This window comes from Meleagris gallopavo, chromosome 26 (genome assembly GCF_000146605.3).
Source record: "Meleagris gallopavo isolate NT-WF06-2002-E0010 breed Aviagen turkey brand Nicholas breeding stock chromosome 26, Turkey_5.1, whole genome shotgun sequence".
NCBI classification, from domain to species: domain Eukaryota; kingdom Metazoa; phylum Chordata; class Aves; order Galliformes; family Phasianidae; genus Meleagris; species Meleagris gallopavo.
In genome coordinates, this window is record NC_015036.2 from 1583152 (window position 1) to 1600981 (window position 17830).

The window sequence follows — 17830 nt, forward strand, 5'->3', positions numbered from 1 at the left end:
CCTGTTTTTTTTTTTTTTTCCCCCTTCACTTTTACTTGCTCTGCGTGCTTCCTGCCCTTCGGCTTGTGCAGAAAGCCAAGGGAGACGAGAGCTGAGCTGCACAGCTGTTTCCAAGTCCTGTGTGAGGGGAGCAGGGCCCTCCATCAACCCCTGCCTGCAAACAGAGCTTGTGGAAAGCCTGAACTTAGTTTCAGCGTTTTGGTTTGCGTATTAAAGATTCTACAAAAAGATAAACGTAGTCACTTTATCGTGATGCTTCTGCACATAGGAAGCAGTGTGTTGTGATCAGCTGTGCTTGTTGGTGTTACGTGCTCACTGGAAAAGCATTCCTCTCTTGGCACAGTGTGTGTTGCCATTGAATATCATTTTGTATTTCCCTCTGGTTGTGTCCCTTGGATTGATTGTGTGATTTGTGTTTAAACAGCTGCTTCGTCAAATGTGACCCCTCAGATGTTGTCAGTGTGAGATGTAGCTGGTTTGGGAGCTCTGGTACTGGTGGGTGTGCTGAGGGTTTTGCTGCTGTTGTTCAGGAGCTGGAAAGAGAAGAATGGACTCTCTGGATCACATGCTGACAGACCCCTTGGAGCTGGGGCCATGCGGGGATGGAAATGGGGCGCGGATCATGGAGGACTGCCTGCTGGGTACAACCAGAGTCAGTCTGCCCGAGGACCTTCTGGAGGACGTGAGTAGCGCTTTGTGTTTGCAGAGCCTTGACGAACAGTGTGTTTAACTCCTATTGTGGGGATCACAGAGGAACAGAATTTTCTTGCTACCAATCTCATTTATTTCCTCAAGTTCTGTACAGTGTTGTTTTGTCTCAGTGTGAGACAGCCTTGTGTAATTTAACCAGAGAAAGCCGTAAGAGCTTAAGTTGCTAAAGATGTGTATGCATTTTTTCCCATTGTTGTTATTTCCCTTCTTTAGCCTGAGATCTTCTTTGAGGTTGTCAGCTTGTCTACGTGGCAGGAGGTGCTGACAGATGCACAGCAAGAACACCTAAAAACATTCTTGCCTCACTTTCCTGAAAACAACCGCGAGCATCAGAACAAAATCATCTCTGCGTTGTTCAGCGGCGAAAACTTCCGCTTTGGAAATCCACTGCACATTGCCCAGAAACTCTTCCGGGGTCAGTGAGCACAATAATCTGTAGTGTGTTATCAGAGTTAAGTTCTCAGGCCGAAAACTGAAGGAATTTTTACCTCTTTACTACAGATGGGCACTTCAATCCCGAAGTTGTGAAGTACCGGCAGCTGTGTTTGAAGTCGCAGTACAAACGCTACCTGAGCTCTCAGCAGCAGTACTTCTACAGACTGCTCAAGCAGATCCTTGCTTCCCGCAATGTGAGTGTCTTCGGAGCACAGCCATCACTTTCTTGTGCTCTGTAACTGACGGGCTGTCTTTTCAGCAGCGTGCCTTGGTGTTTGTACATTCACGATTCTCCAATCTCCTTCTTTTTCTTTTTCTTCTTTTCCAGTGGCCTGTGGAAAATAAGAAATGTTCTGTTTGCAAAGATACATATCAAACTTAGGTTTTAAAATTCCCACAGTTCTCATTTGTGTAGTGTCCTTTCTGTGCCCACCTCACCCTTGATTTGCTTTTTTCACTGTATTTTAACGAGTCAATCTGCTGTGATTTTTCTACATTTGTCATTGTGAAACCAGAAGTTTGCTAACAGAAAGCCTTACAAAACCCACTGCTTCATTGGAAACTGATGTAGAATAGCTTAGGAACTCTAAAGTCTTCTATGGATACTGCTGTCAGCCAGTCTCTGCCAGCTGAAATGTATTCTTTGTAAATACTTGCTTATTGCTGCATTAAGCTTAAACATTGAAGCACAGGGGATGCGTGGGTGAAAAGGGAAGTCTGTATAAAATGCCCCACAGTTAATGAATGTGGGAAACGAATACAGAACCGTGCAGGAACTGATTTCCTCTGTAGCTCTCAGAAGAGAAGTTTTTCATGTTTGCGTTAGGTGTGGAAATTGCAGAAGTAGATCTCAGACCAGTGATTTGTGTCCTGAACAGTCCACATATTGCTGGTCTGTGATAGTGCAGTGTTTTACGTACCAAGGAAGATGCAGAAATCTCTTATTAGATCTCTTCTTGTTCCCCTTTGCTTGAAAGATGGTTTATAATGCTGATTTTAAAATTGCCAACAAATTCTGATACTTTGCAAGGGTTGCACATGGCTTGACCATTCTAACTTATAGAGTTGTAACTGAGATAACTAATATCATGCATGTCTTCTCTTCCAGCACTTGCTGGAGTTAGCTAGGAAAGGAGGCCCTGATATGATCCTAAAGAGAAAGCATTTCTCACCATCGTATGACGCAGAGGAGCGGGAGAAACGGACACATCGGCGCTACTTGAAGATTCTGAGGGAAGTGAAAGAGGAGTGTGGAGATACTACTTTGTCTTCTGATGAAGAAGGTAATGCCATGGACTGAAGTAAAGATGTGAGTTGTGAATAGAGAAAAAAGCTTTTTTTTTAAGTGAGGATAACGTATTTGATAGAGGAATGAGAGGCGAACTCCACTGTTACTGACTGCCCTTTAATAAGCACTGAGGAACAGGATTAGCTGTGTTTGGGGCTGATAAGACTTGCAGAAATTTATTTGATTATTTGTTTATTTAAGATCTAAGCTCCTGGCCTCCGAGCTCTCCGTCACGTTGTCCGAGTCCACCAGTTCCCCTGAGAGTGATACCCACACTGTCAACCATGGACATGAAAACAGCAGGTGAGAAACAACCTAGGTCTCAATAAGGATTGAGGTGTGAGGATTACTTTGAGAATCCTCTGAGAACCTGGAATAAGTCTGGTGTGAGAATCTGTTGTTTCATGAGAAATCATGTAATACTTCAATTTTGTAGTCCCCACAATATCCAGATCTTCTCATGCTTTGTTTTCACTTGAAAAAAAAATAGCATTTTAACACAGGATCTACAGTTTGCTTAATATTGCTGATTTTTTTGTTGTTTTTTTTTGTCCTTGATGATTGAAGCAGTAGCATTGTACTGTTGTAACTGTTTGGCTGTATGTGGCAAGGGAATTCCTCTGAAGGTTACTGTAATCAGGGCTGCAAAACCTTTAGTGTTCGCTTCTTTTCACTTCCATACTTGCATTAGCAATTAAATCTAAGGAACAAAGGTAGAAACTGTTATAACAAATTGGTAGATGAAAAGAGTTTCCAGTTATCAGGGATATTTATTTACTGTAAGTTGGAGGTTGTTGAGAGTGAATAGAAATGAATAGAAAACTGCATTCTAAGTCTGTAAAGTAACCAAGCAAAACAAGAAAAACATATTATCTCTGACTTTTTTCACTGCAGACAGAATAGAACTTGGTGAGAGTGATTTGAAGATGATGCTGAGGAAACACCGTGAGAAACGAAAATATCAACCTGTAAGATAACAGGAAATCTTGGGGTCTGACAGGGAGTGTGTGTGGCCACCCTTCAGTCCCATACCATAATTACATGTAATTGTTGAGGGATATATGCATCCCTTGTACCTGGTTATTTGTTTAGAAGTATTCTGTAACTTCCACATGTGTTGTTGAGACACAACATTTTCCACTTGGGGATTGAGGACTTCCCTGTTTCTGTTGTAGTGATTCACTTTATAAGCTGATCCCAGATAGGTTTGAGGCATTTCAGTGTTTGATTATCTTCTGTATCTTTGTTGCTAACACAGCATTTTATCCATTCCTGATTTTCCTACCTGTCCTCTTGTCCCATGTAGGACCACCCAGATTTAGTGACAGCAGATATTACTCTTGAGGACATTATGACTCGTGTAAATGCTGGCAGGAAAGGTTCCTTAGCAGGTCAGTGGCTGGAAGCAGTGCTTCACACTGCATAAATGTGGGGTGTTCTGTGACTGTGAAATCCAAGGATGGAGGAAGGCTCTACTGAGTGTTGTATTCTTTTGCTCTTTGCATACCTGGCTAGCTACTGTGGGATTATAAATTTGGATTGCACACAGGCAATTCCAGTTTCCATTGAATGTGCTTCCAGCTAATTGATGTTAAATTAATTTGTATGCCTGCTCTGGGCTGTTACCTTCACCTTTCTGATTTCATGTATGTTGGCATAGAAACTGGAATTTTCCTGTTGAGGGAAAAAAAAAAAAAAAAAGACATGTGGGAGTAGGAGGTTGGGATGACCAGATAATGAATAAGTTTGTTTTGTGTGTGGTTTTGAATATGTGTTTAATTATGTTGTTATGGTCCTCACTGAAATATAGTAAGATGTTTTCTTGTTATTTTTCTTACCTTTATCATTTCTAAAGCTTTATTTGACCTTGCAACCTTCAAGAAAAAGGTGAAGGAAAAGGATGACAAAAAGAAGAAGAAGCTGAAGGTCATTAAATCGGAGGTGGAAGATCTGGCTGATTCTTTTGGCGGTGCACATGGGATCCCATCACTGTCTCAGGATCATTCCCCCATCCCTCTGTCATCTGTCAAAGAGGAGTAAGTGCTTCAAAATGCCCTGAATGCTTTGTACTGCTTGGAGGATGTTCAACTCCATATACTCCGTATATGAAGATGGACTTTGTATACGTGTGTGATCTCAAACTCAGGATGCTTACACACTGCTTGTGTTTTCTTTCATTTGAAGACCTCTTGAAGAGATGAAGCCATGCCTTGGAATAAATGAAATATCTTCCAGCTTCTTTTTCCTTCTGTTGGAGATACTGTTTCTGGAAGGACCTGCCAGTCTCTCTGTGGTGAGAACCACCCACATGTTTAAGAATCTTTGCAGAAAGTAAAATTAGAGCACAGAGTTTTTTGTAGCTGTGTAGTAGAGATTTTCTCCGGAAGCGTCTTGCTCTAAATCACATCCGTGTGTGGGTTCCATATTGAAAAATGACAAGTGTTTGGGAGTGCATACCACATCCTGTTTGTAACGAGTTTCATGCATTTAATCAGCTGCTTTCATAAGTCTTTCCATATCTGCTGTTTAGGTCATGATTAGATAAATTCAGTGTATTAACGCTGGTGATAGGGGGGAATTTTTTTCCCATTTTTGCTGTCTGTTTTCTGAAATACCATCTTACAGTTACTTGAAAAAGTCAGATGATCTTTTTTGTCAGTATCAAATCTTTTTTTCCCATCAAATGTTTGCCTGTTTTGTTTTCTATTAGAACATTCATAGCTTAGGTCATTCAGTCTTTAACAGAATGCTTATTTTTTCTTTCCAGCTTGAGGATAAAGTTATAGATTGGCAAACTTCTCCTGCCAGTGCACTGAATACTTGGTTCTCCTTTGCCCCTAATTGGTCTGAACTGGTTTTACCTGCCTTGCAGTATCTGACAGGTGACAGCAGAGGTAAGAATAGCTGTCAGAAATACTAATGGTGTTTGTACATTTGTTCTAATCAGTGCTGGTTTATATTATAGCTTCAGTCAAACTTTATTCATCAGTACAATAAGTCGTTGTGTTGTTTACAGTGTTTCTGTAATAGGTCTTAGGTTTTTTTTCTTGGTTGTGGTAGACTTCGTTTGCATGAGGATAGTAGATAAGACCCAGCTTGATTCTAATGAATGTGCAACTGAAACAGGCTGTTTCTCCTGTTTAAATCATGTCTTTAAGGCAGCATGTTTGAAGCAGGTGCAAAAAGTTGTGGTTGCCTTTGGAGATAATGAAAAATAAATGAGATGCTGCTCTGAGCAATCCACTGGAAACATGAAGTTGGCCCAGCTTTTACTTGGGGCTTGGGCCAACTAAGCTCCACTTGCTCCTTTTAAACTAATTTATTCTGTGCTTCTGATTTGCTGTGTTATAAGTGGAGGGACAGTGTGGATTGTAGTGGCCTTTGCAAAATGGATACATGATGGTGATTACTGTAAATCTCAAGTTTGTTTCAACGTGAGCCCATGGACAGTCACCATACAGGAACAGTTCCTGGGATCTCATCTGACAGCTTGTAGATGAAAGGGTTGTTACCCTGTTCTGTTCTTGGGCTTGCACTGTTGCTCAGGAGATGCTAACCTTCCCATTGGGCAAGTGTTCATTTGGAGATGTAGTCACTTAAAATGCTGTCAGAGTGAGTCTGACTCAACAGTTTGCATTACAGCCATAGAACTGTGGGGGTTGTGTTGGTGTGTGATGTTTCTGAACTGCACATCTTTCTTTGTAGATGTTCCATCCAGCTTCTCACCTTTTGTTGAATTCAAGGAAAAAACTCAGCAGTGGAAATTGCTTGGTAACTTGCATTTTTCTATGATTTTTACTGTTGTAAAACTCTTCTATTCTCCTTGCTGTAGCCCAGAGATGAAGTTCAGCAGATCCATAATTTCAGTGGTTAGGCCTTTTGTATTCTTTTAGCTGAGCAGCAATGTGGTTTACATTCAGTACTTTTGCTAGACGTTATTTTCAGCAATAGAAAGAGTAAGTGATCAAAGGCACTGAGCTTTTTTTCCTTTATGTTGCTGGCATAGCTGTGTTTGTCACCCTTCAGATCTTTCTGAACACTTTCATGTTTTCCGTGCTGTAGAGCATGCTTTCTGATTATTCCATCTAATTCTTAATTACAATTATAAATAATTTAAGCTTCTCTGTGAAGCAGGCTGATTTTATTCTCATTTTACAAGCAGGAACCAAAGAGCAAATTAATAATAAATTTGCCCAGGCTCATATTGTGTGAATTACAGATGCTTTGCATTTTTTACTTTAGCTTTAGCTACTAGGCAGATTTTTCTATTCTTAGCTATTGTGACTCTTGGTCATATTCACAGGTTTAAACTGGCAAAGTTTTGGAGTCAGGTTGGACTTGGTAATCCTAGAGGTCTTCTCCAACATTAATGATTCTGTTATTCTGTGCTATTCCTCCAGTCCTTTTCCTAGTCTTTGGTGCAGGTTATGTAGACACTTGTTTCTGCTTGGGGTCTTGCTGACTGAGTTTACTTTGGGAAGTGGAGACCACCTGCACGTGTCGAGTGGCTGTATTGCAAGCAGTGTCTTTTCTGTTATTCCTGGAGGTGAAGCATTACCCTTCATATGAGCACAGGGGATTTATTAGACTGTAGCCCTTTGCTGTGCCTGAGTGTGTTCAAGTAGTGAAACTGGAGCATCTATGAAGTATGTAAGGTGCCTTGTGACTGGTGATACATGGAGGTTAGAAGGGAGTGGGAGGTGATTGGAAAGTACAAGCAGCTGGCTTCATAACAAATAATTTTCATTTCCTATGTTTCTTGATTTTTGGACTAGGTTCTTGCCAAGATCATGAGAAAGAATTGGCAGCACTGTTTCAGCTCTGGTTGGAGACCAAGGACCAGACTTTCTTCAAAGTGAGTCAGAAGAAAATGGTCTTTTAGCAGCACAAAACCTGGCTGGGTTGTATCCAACACTGACATTTCTGTTTCTTTGATAGGAAAATGAAGACAGCTCAGATGCCACAACGCCAATTCCTAGAGTGTAAGTGTATAATACTGCTCTTAAACTTTCACAGTATATGCTAAAGCTAGGAGGTTTGGTCCTTGTACCTCTAGATCTGAAGAGCTGGTTACTTCAAAGGAAAATGTTGCATCATGTGTTGGGAGGGAATTTGTAGTCAGAGTTTATAGATAAAATAACTAGACACTGCAAACCCACAGAGACCTCTGATCTAATGTGTATCCTCATTACTAGATTGCTTAAAATCCTTGCTTACTTTCAGGTAGTCTGTAAAGAATATTTTAAGGTCTCTGCAGGATTATTTATACCAGCATAAGTGCTTTCACAACTTTTTCTTTGGTGCCAGAAGAATTTGCAGCGAGGTGGCTAATCCTTTGGGATAGTTTTTGGGATTACTGTGGGTTTGTTGCTCAAAGCTGATGGTGGTCTTTGTTTCAGAAGGACTGACTATGTAGTCCGACCTAGCACTGGAGAGGAGAAACGTGTATTCCAGGAGCAGGTAAAAAGAGAATCTTCCTAAGAGTTGGCCATTAAAGCAAGAGAATTTGTATGGTTTGAGAATTGTGTACTCTCCAAAAACTTTGTTGGTACAAATGATTCGTGTGTTCCTTCTTATTGAAGTGGGTATTTCAGCCTCAGATAGAACTTGCTAACAACATATATAAACATAACAATAACTGCTTATTTCAAAAACCCCTATGTTTCCAACAGGTATCATGAAAACTAATTGATCTAAACTACGTTTGTTCTACACTATTTAAGTGTTTAATTAAGGAACTATCTAGAGAATGATAGTATCTTAGCCTGTATTACAATATCAGTTACAAGCCTCAAGACTTTGCTCTATTTAAGTTCTTTCTAGAGAGAGTGGTGAGGTGCTGGAACAGCTGCCCAGAGAGGCTGTGGATGCCCCTGTTCAAGGCCAGGTTGGATGGGGCCCTGGGCAGCCTGGTCTGGTATTAAATGTGGGGGTTGGTGGCCCTGCATGTGGCAGGGGGTTGGAGATTCATGATCCTCGAGGTCCCTTCCAACCCTGACCATTCTGTGATTTGTGTCCTGCTAAATTCAGTCCTCTTGTTTCAAAACAGGAACGTTACCGTTACAGCCAGCCCCACAAAGCTTTCACCTTCCGTATGCACGGCTTTGAGTCGGTTGTTGGTCCTGTGAAGGGGGTGTTTGACAAGGAAACATCATTAAACAAAGCCCGAGAGCATTCTCTCCTGCGATCAGACAGACCAGCATATGTCACCATCTTGTCCCTCGGTAAGGTGATTGCATACTCTGACAGTTATTTATTTAGTAATTAAAAGGCACATTTGTCCACCCAAACAGTGACTTTAGGAATCTACATCGTGAAAGAAAAAGGTGGATGGTCTGATATGACATAAATAAGGAAGAAAAAAATTACCTGAGATAATGGTGACAGAATGCTGGGAGTTGGAGTTTACTACAAGAACAGAAGACAGCTGTGTTTTACTTCTTTTCTGAGAGAAAATGGGAAATGGAGAGGAGAACTCACGAGGCTGGTGGAAGCTAAGGCTCAGATAACTGGAAGACAAAGAATAGTGGCTTAAGTGTGCTGTTGTGAAGTTGGGGCATTGTGAAGTTGAGTGCTGGTCCCTGTGTTCATTGCCCCTGGCTCCACACCAGCACAGTCAGTGTACTTTAAAATGAGCATTTGTAATCTCTGCTCGTACAGACATCAGAGGCTCTGAGGGATCACTGGGACTAGATTTTGTTGACTGAGAGGGCATTGGAGAGGAAAAAGGAATACAGAAACATATCTGCTGAATTATTTGAATACAGCTGCTTCTTTAGGGCTGGAAGTTTAAGCTCTGATTTTCTACTTCAGTTCGTGACGCTGCTGCTCGGCTTCCTAATGGAGAAGGAACTCGTGCTGAAATTTGTGAGCTGCTTAAAGATTCCCAGTTCCTAGCTCCTGATGTCACAAGTGCTCAAGTAAGTTGGATGTCATCTGGAAAGAAAGACCCAGAATTTACAGCACATCATGTATACAGCTGCTTACAGAATAGATTCAACAGTCGATATTTCAGAGCCCTTGGATTTGTTGAAGCTCCATTTAATCCAAGAGGGCAAGCAGCACCCTGCAGTGCAACTTCTGCTCTTACTCACTTCTTACATTTAGATTGCCAGCGAATTGCTCTGGTTTAATGCTGAATGGGTTTGACTTTTCTATACATGACCTCCAGCTGCCCCAACAAGGACCTTCTGTAATATGGTGAATTCTGAATTTTCAGGTTAACACTGTTGTTAGTGGTGCTCTGGATCGACTGCATTATGAGAAAGATCCCTGTGTTAAATACGACATTGGACGCAAGTTGTGGATCTACCTGCACCGGGACAGGAGTGAGGAAGAGTTCGGTAAGCCTGGCTTGGTGGGACTGCCCTGTTATCTACACAACTGAAAATGTCCACATACTTCACCCTATTTTTTCAAGAGCATTTGCTGTGCTCTTGAGCTTCTCTATCCTAGTTGAATAATGAACATTAATTCATCAGTCTGGCTTTTTTTCTCTAATCTTTGCTAATATTTGCTCAGCAACATACAGTCTTGCAGAGCAGTATGTTAGTTTATAGTGAGTATTTGGTAGAAAAATAGCATTCTTTGTGCAAGAACTGCAGGTGCATGTATATTGACAGCTTCAGCACATCTTCATTTCAGCCTTTTGGGCTAATTTTGTTTTGCCTTTTTTTATGTGCTATTACTTGTACCTGCATGGATGTGTGTTGTGTTTCTTGCCTGAAGATGAACTTAGAGATGGCCACTTTCTTAAGCACATTGTTTGTGTTCAGAAGGAACGTTAACTTTAACTTTTTTTTAACTTATACTTGCAGAACGGATCCACCAGGCTCAAGCTGCTGCAGCAAAGGCCAAGAAGGCTCTCCAGCAGAAGCCAAAACCTCCAGCAAAAGTGGTAAATTCCTTTGCACAGATTTGCACGGATGCTTTTGTGATTGAGAATGAGATATGGATTTAACTTAATCTGTAAATTTTGCATCTACTGGGGCTGATGAAATTTGCCACCTATTCATTTAATTTCCTTTCTGTACACGTATGTGAGCGTTAGTCTGGTACCAGTGCACAGAATGTAAAAGAAAAGAGGGAACTTTGCTTCTCCCAGTGTCTGCTGTTACCCATATTACCCATATTGATCTTGGCAGAAAGGTCAACAGCATTTACTTGTGCTCCTTCTCTTAGAAGTGATCTCTTTAGATCTTTTGAGATTAATCTGTAGCAGGGCGTGTGAAACATGCCTGCTATTCTCCCTCTTGCTGTGCTGAAGCTGTGAGGATTTGGATGTCTTTTCTTTTTTGGCACTGATACCAAATATCTGTAACATAGTCACAGCTGGCAAATTAAGCAAAGTGGACATCTGACTGTTATGAACGTTTCTCAATGCTAAGAGGCACTTCTCCCTTAGAACAGGAACAGCCAAACTGACCAGCCCACTTGTGGAGGAAGGCAGAAAGATAGATGTCTGTGATTTCAGGATTTTGCACTATGGCATCATTTGTAATTTTGTAGTTGTTTACGGTGCTCGGTCCATTCTCCTTACAGTGCAACAATCACAACCAGTTTCTGTGAAAACTTTCACTTTGACTTGGTTTCTCTGCAGAAATCTAGTAACAAGGAGAGCTCTGTGAAAGCACTCCCTAGCAGCACATCAGAGCCCAGTCAGCTGAGCCTTAGCGACTCCAGCATGCCTCCAACTCCCGTGACTCCTGTGACACCTACTGCACCAGCACTACCAGCAACACCTATTTCACCCCCACCAGTGTCTGTGGTTAGCAAGAGCGTACCTAATGCTGGATCAGAGCCAGCAAAACCCAGCCAAAGGTACGCTCTCCTTCTATCTTATACGTCACCTGTGAATATTACTGGTTCTTTTCTCAGTCATCTACACCTTTGCTGACCTACTGGCTTTATCTCTTCTGTAGTGTTCTTCTGGTTTCATCCCCTACCATGCCACAGCTTGGGACGTTGCTTTCCACAGCCCAGAGTTCACAGACTCAGTCTGGGCAGCAGCCACCTCCCACCAGGGTGGTAAGTCATACTGCATCGTCAGTATTGCCGCAGGTCCGAGTGGTCAGTGCCCAGTCCAGCCTCCCAGCTGTGTCTCAGCAAGCCCCAGTGGTAACACAGCAGCAGCAGCAGCAGCAGCAGCCTACATCAGTGCCTCAGATCCGTGTTCCAGCTACAGCCACGCAAACCAAAGTGCTGCCTCAGGTGAGACTGGCTGCTTGGAAATGGTGGAGTTGCTCTGGTGTTTGTCTGTGGGTCTCTCTAGTGTGGTGCAGCTGCAGAAACAGAGCATTGTTAACAGTTGTGCACAAATACTGTTCTGTGCCCCGTTTTTTGTTTCCATTGCCAGTTTACGTAGCAGCATCTGTTTGTATGTTACACTAAAAAATACAGAATTTGCAAGCTAAGGCATGAGACAGAACCACTGTGTATTAGTCTGTTAGGGTTGTGTTAGTCTGCTCATAAGCTGCCTCTTTGTTTTGCTGTAGGCTGTGATGACTTTACCAGTAAAAGCTCAAACCAGCCCAGTACAGGTGCAAAGACAAGGAACCTCTGTGACAGGACAGACAGGCATCACTGTGACAGGACTGTCTGCAGCACCCAGTCCTGCTGTAAAGGCAGTAACCAGCTCTCCAGGCAGTTCTGCTACAAGTACCTCCTCTACCACTGTCATCCAGAATGTAGCTGGCCAGAATATCATCAAGCAGGTGAGAGGGAGGAGAGATGAGAGTGAACTGCATGTCCCAGTTGTTTACCATTTATCGTGACAGATGTGCATGCAGATGTGAAAAGAAAGTGAAAGGAACAGTTAGCCATCATGTACAAGTTGACTGACCGTGCAGACTTGGGCAATTGCTGGTTTGCTGTATTTTAGCCCCATTTTCATGTACAGGTAGAGAATATGTTAGTGCAGGCTCTTTAATTTGGAATTTGCACCTGTTGTTCTTTTTTCTACTCCTTTTGTTTGAAGAAGAAACAATTTCCAGGACATGTCATATGATTTTGTGAATGCTGCGTAGGAAGCAACCGAAACTATTTTCAGGAGTGCAGTAAGCACTTAGCATCCTGCTGAGAGGAAAAGAACACTGAGCAGACATCAACCTGTTGGGGAGTTTTACTCTTGTTTTACTGTGCCCCGGACTGTGTTCCAGTTTGATGCAACAAATCTGGTTCTCTGATCTTTTCCAGGTGGCTATTACAGGGCAGCTTGGCATGAAGACCCAGCCTGGAAGCAGCATCCCACTTACAGCTACCAATTTTCGGATCCAAGGAAAAGATGTGCTGCGCCTGCCCCCCTCCTCAATCACCACAGATGCAAAGGGACAGACTGTGCTGCGAATCACCCCGGACATGATGGCCACCCTGGCCAAATCTCAAGTCACTACTGTTAAACTGACTCAGGACCTCTTCACAGCAGCTGCTGGAAGCAGTGCTAGTGGGAAGGGCATTTCTGCAACATTGCATGTGACATCCAATCCTGTCCAGACTGCTGATTCTCCAGCCAAGACTAGCACAGCCTCATCTTCTTCTTCCAGTCCAGCTGGAAGCACAATGGTTAAAGTGACTCCTGACTTAAAGACTGCAGAGCCAACGAGTTCTGCTTTCAGACTGATGCCTGCTCTAGGCATGACTGTGGCAGATCAGAAGAGCAAAGCCATTACTACAGTGGCATCCACTGAGGCCAAGCCAGCTGCTACCATAAGAATCGTCCAAGGGCTGGGGGTGATGCCACCCAAAGCTGGGCAGACGATTACCGTAGCTACTCATGCAAAGCAAGTACCTTCTTCTGCAGCAGTGAGCGTGCCTGGCACAGTCCATACCTCAGCTGTCTCATTACCAACCATGAGTGCCACAGTGTCAAAAGCAGTTGCTGTTGCCTCAGGAGCTGCTGGGACTCCCATAACTATAGGCACAGGAGGTACTGCTGTGCGCCAGGTGCCTGTCAGCACCACAGTGGTATCCACAACACAGGCAGTAAGTAATGCTGAGGTTTTTCTGGAGTTGGCTGAGAAAGGGGAGTGGTGGTTTGGTACTGATGGTTTATCTCTAAAAATCTCTTACATCTGCAAAAGGTCAAATTAAGTACTGTAGAATGTGAGTCCACAACTGATTTTGTGGTGTTGGAATTGCAGCTAAGTATTGAATGACTGGAATACAGTTAATTGTGTGTCTTCCATTAACTCCTTTTGAGACAGTGAGTGAAATAAATTGGGTTTATCTGAAGTCCTCACTACTAGATGCAGTTCAGCATCTTGCCTTCTGCTTCTGAAACCACCTTTTTTGGAATAGTGTCACAAGTAGAAGTGCTTTTTACTTTTATAAACATTTTTACCAAGTTCCCAGTTTATTGTAGTTTTAATGCCCAAAGCAATGTAAACTGTCTTGTGAAAGTTGAATAAGTTAATTGACATTACCATAGTCTCATAAGGATAAAAATGATGGGCAAATGCAATGCTCCTTCACAGAGAAATATTGTGGTGCAAAGATGAAAGGGATTTGCAGGATTGGGGCAGCTGTGAAGTGAATCAGTTGGAGGTGAATTTTAATTAGACTCAAACGGCGCAGATTACATCAGCAACACTGCTTTGGTTTCTATTCCCAGGATGCTGAAAAGCAAGCTGAGTGGTAATTGTATGTTGTCAGGCAGTTTCTCTGCTGCATTCCCTGTGGCTTCTCATGTATTCTTCGACTTCTCTAGGGTAAACTACCAGCCCGAATAACGGTGCCTCTGTCAGTGATCAGCCAGCCAGTGAAAGGCAAGAGCGTGGTGACTGCCCCCATCATCAAGGGCAACCTTGGGGCCAAGTGAGTATTTTCCATCTGATAGTTTTGTTTAGAAATGGACTGAGGAGGTTCCCTGTTTGGTTAGGTTCCTGGGGATCTAGCAGTCAGAGGATGGTAGAGATTTGAAGCCTGTTGAAAGGACCACTAACAGCAAGAAACTGAGAGAATGTGGAGTCTGGCAAAGAATGCAGTTCTTGTTTAGGTGCACTGAGATGTAGATTCTAACAATACAGGGAAGAAAATAATATTTGCTTTTAAACCAACTATATAACAGTTTAGTTTATAATAGATTAGTTCTTTGTTTGAGCAAGAATTCACCTGGTGACATACCTAAAATAGTTTGTAATCTGAGGACATCTCTCTGTTAAAGAAACTGGTGCAGTGTTAACTGCCTCAGTGCAAATCCCTGTGGTGTTCAGGTATTGTTGTCTTTCTGTTTATTCTTCCGTGAATTCTGGTAGTATCTCCCTTGGTTAATATTTCAAGGCAGAACATTGTGTGCTCAGCTATTTTCTGCATTCCCTGGGAAGTGTTCAGGTCTGATCAGACTAGCCCAGTAACAAACACGGTCCAGAGTTAGAGGGTTTAATCCATGTGATAAGGTAATTCTCTCTAATTGTGAGAAACGTTGACATAAACTTTTCACTTGTGTATTTGCCATTGTTGTGAAACAAAAATAATTAAAATCATTAGTAAATTAGCTAAGTAATTTAATCTCCTAGCAACTGAAAAACAATTCGTAAAAGACATGGCCTGCTGTACTGTTTATTAACCTTTCAGCAATTCTCTTTCCTTAGCATCAGTGGGTTGGGCAGAAATATCATCCTGACTACGATGCCAGCAGGGACAAAACTGATTGCTGGGAACAAACCAGTGAGTTTTCTGACTGCACAGCAACTGCAGCAGCTGCAGCAGCAAGGCCAAGCCACACAGGTAATGGCATGAAGAATGATTCTCTCATTTGCTTTGTGATGGCTCAACACCTTCATGAGGACATTACATCTGATACATGGGTTTCCATGAAAAGTACAGGTGCACAGCCTGTCCGTATTGAGCACATGCACTGCATCATTTCCTTTTCCTTCCTTACATCCAGTTATGTTTTTAAATGTTTTTGAAAGTACTGATAGTATAATGAATGGAAAACCAAAAGTCCTGTTATTCCTGGTTGACTGAAGGATTGTTTCTGTACCCTTGACTTGTTGTGCTTTCCTCTTTGGCTTCTGCAGGCCTACATTTTTTGAAGAAATCACATTGCTTCTTTGTGTAACCATTTTGCTGTCTGGAAACTTAGTGTTCAGTTTCAGAAAAGTAATCTTCCTTGAGAGCTGCTAATAATAAGTCTTGAGAAGTGAAGCATCCAATGGATTGAAGTTCTTCCTCTGAAAACTTGTCATAGCAGCTGATATGTCAGTTTTTATTCAAACTAGATTTTAGTTCTTCTTCTCTAATCTTGAGATCTCTTGCCACCCTCCCACATGAATAGTGGATCTTCTTGTGCCACATTCTGTTTTTGATATGTTTTGGTGTTTGATCTTGTTCTCATAACTGAAATTTTGTCAGCAGCAGAAGCAGATCATTTACCAGTGTGATGCAAGTGCTGTGTGACACCAGGTTGTTCTTGACACGAGTTGAATTTTTTTCTTTCCATTTCAAACAGGTGCGAATTCAAACAGTACCAGCCTCCCATCTCCAGCAGGGAACGGTGTCTGGCTCAACTAAAGCAGTTTCCACTGTCGTCGTGACAACAGCTCCATCTCCAAAACAGTCCCAAGATCAGCTATGAGTATTGGTCTGAAAACTGATCGCTTTCCTGAATATGCTGTCATCTTCCATCCAGCCATCCAAGGTTACCTAACCACAGTCTGGCGAGGGATTGGACTGGATTCTGTCACGTGCAACACATGTTACTTGTTCTGCAGTCAGCATGTGATGTCGAGGTAGAAATTCCACATCAGAAGATGCTGTACCAGTAAAACAAACGGTTTCAGTCCAGATCTGTAAAGCTAAAATCTGTGGCATTCAGCATTGAAGAGATGTCTTTTTTTCCCATGTTCTCTTCCCATCTGAAGATCTTTTAACAAAAGGCCATCTGTCATTTCTGTCCATTTTGGTTTATAGACAAAGCAGTTGATCTTGGGTCTTCTTAACCAGGGTATCTTGCTCAGAAGAGGTAACTTGCTGGCTTTTCAAAGTCACAAAGAAGGAGCATCATTTTGGTGGAGCCTAGCTAATTTTATATAGGTGACTTAGGATCAAGGCATGGACACCAGACGTTGTTTGTAACATAGCCTGGAAGTAGATCCCTAAAACATTCAATGTACTATTTATATATAGACTTTTAAAATACCTCTTCCCTATCTCTGAGCTCAAATTTCTTGTTGAGTAGATACCACTTCCATGTCAAATTTCTGTCAAGGGCAGTACAAGAGCCCCTAGTCAGGATGATTCTTGATGTTGAAAAAAAAAAGCTAGTAAACATGGGGAAGAGTGAGAAGTGGAGGAGATAGAAAAAGTCAGAGAGGTAAAAATGACAAGAAGTCATTGTGTGAGTCAGTCTGTCAACAAGTAAGAATGTGATGGAAAGGAAAGCATTCACCAGAAGCATTCTCCTTTGTTTCTCCTCAACAAATCTTTGTCTCAGTCAGAAAAGACTAGTTTATTTTAAAAGTTTGGAATATGTTTTCAAATATACCCCAACTTCAATCTCTTGGACTTCAAAGAAGTATTTTAGCCAGTGATTTTGGCCTTCAGTTTGGTTTTTATCTTTGGAATTTTATCCCTTTATAAATTTGAGTTTTGCACATTCTGGAGAAGAATTCCTTGCTGTCCTGATGTGACCCTGAAGCTTTTCCAGAATAAGATCACAAGGAGTGTTGAGCTAGAAGAATAAGAATACAGAAAGCCTTACAAACCCCTTTGCCGTCTCCTTTCAGTTTTGTACAGCTTGTTATTTTATGTACATGATTGTTAGCTTGCCAAGGGCTAATAGATTGTCCATCTTCCTTTGTGAGATGGTTCCTTCTAACATGGTTTCTCTTGTCTTTTTTTAAAACCTGGTTTGCTCTGAGTTACATACTATTGAATAGAATGTATTTACAGAACCAAGTCTCATCTCTCAGTGCTCTCCTGTGATTGTAGAACTTCAGCAGAAGCCTCAGCTGAATCTGTGTGTTGCTGTTCAGACTGGCTGCACCTGAGCAGAGCAAACTGTTCTGCTGAGCCTCAGGTCAGGTATGTCAGTCTTTCTGTGCAGCAGCCAACCTGCTGTGTGAGTTGGAGGAAATGGGTATTTAAATAAAAAAACTGGCTAGCTGCAAGTATTGAATAAGCAGGACACACCAACACACCAAGCAAGCTCTTGGATATGCCACAGGAACAGAATTGGGAGTGATGACAGTTTTCTGAGCACCTGTCCTGCTTTGTCAGTTTGTGTACCTCTTGTATTAAGTCTGTCAAACAAGTGGACAGCCACAGGGCTGTGGTCTGGGAGGTGTATGAAGACATTCTTAAGTCCTTTTACAAATCCTTTCAGTTGAGAAGTTAAGAATAAGAAGTGGAAGAGATGACATTTCTTCTATTGCTTATATTGAAAGAGTGTCTAAA

The 17830-nt window shown here is 42.0% G+C and overlaps 1 protein-coding gene across 3 annotated transcripts; it reads left to right on the top strand.

The window, feature by feature from the left end:
• Positions 1 to 36: 36 nt before the first annotated feature.
• NFRKB (nuclear factor related to kappaB binding protein) lies at positions 37 to 17252 on the top strand. 3 transcript variants are annotated; one of them, XM_003212663.4, is made up of 25 exons: positions 37 to 682; positions 925 to 1126; positions 1213 to 1340; positions 2255 to 2429; positions 2636 to 2737; positions 3329 to 3402; positions 3741 to 3825; positions 4290 to 4470; positions 4619 to 4727; positions 5202 to 5328; positions 6140 to 6205; positions 7210 to 7289; positions 7373 to 7416; positions 7834 to 7894; positions 8484 to 8658; positions 9248 to 9354; positions 9654 to 9777; positions 10252 to 10331; positions 11034 to 11254; positions 11356 to 11644; positions 11929 to 12147; positions 12629 to 13414; positions 14139 to 14245; positions 15022 to 15157; positions 15885 to 17252. In XM_003212663.4, the coding sequence occupies exons 1-25, from the start codon at positions 548 to 550 to the stop codon at positions 16008 to 16010; spliced, it is 3939 nt and encodes a 1312-aa protein (XP_003212711.1). In that variant the 5' UTR covers positions 37 to 547; the 3' UTR covers positions 16011 to 17252. The 3 variants fall into 3 exon arrangements, with proteins under 3 accessions (XP_003212711.1, XP_010721907.1, XP_010721908.1); XM_010723605.3 differs by having other exon boundaries at positions 7837 to 7894; XM_010723606.3 differs by lacking the exon at positions 11929 to 12147.
• Positions 17253 to 17830: the final 578 nt, after the last annotated feature.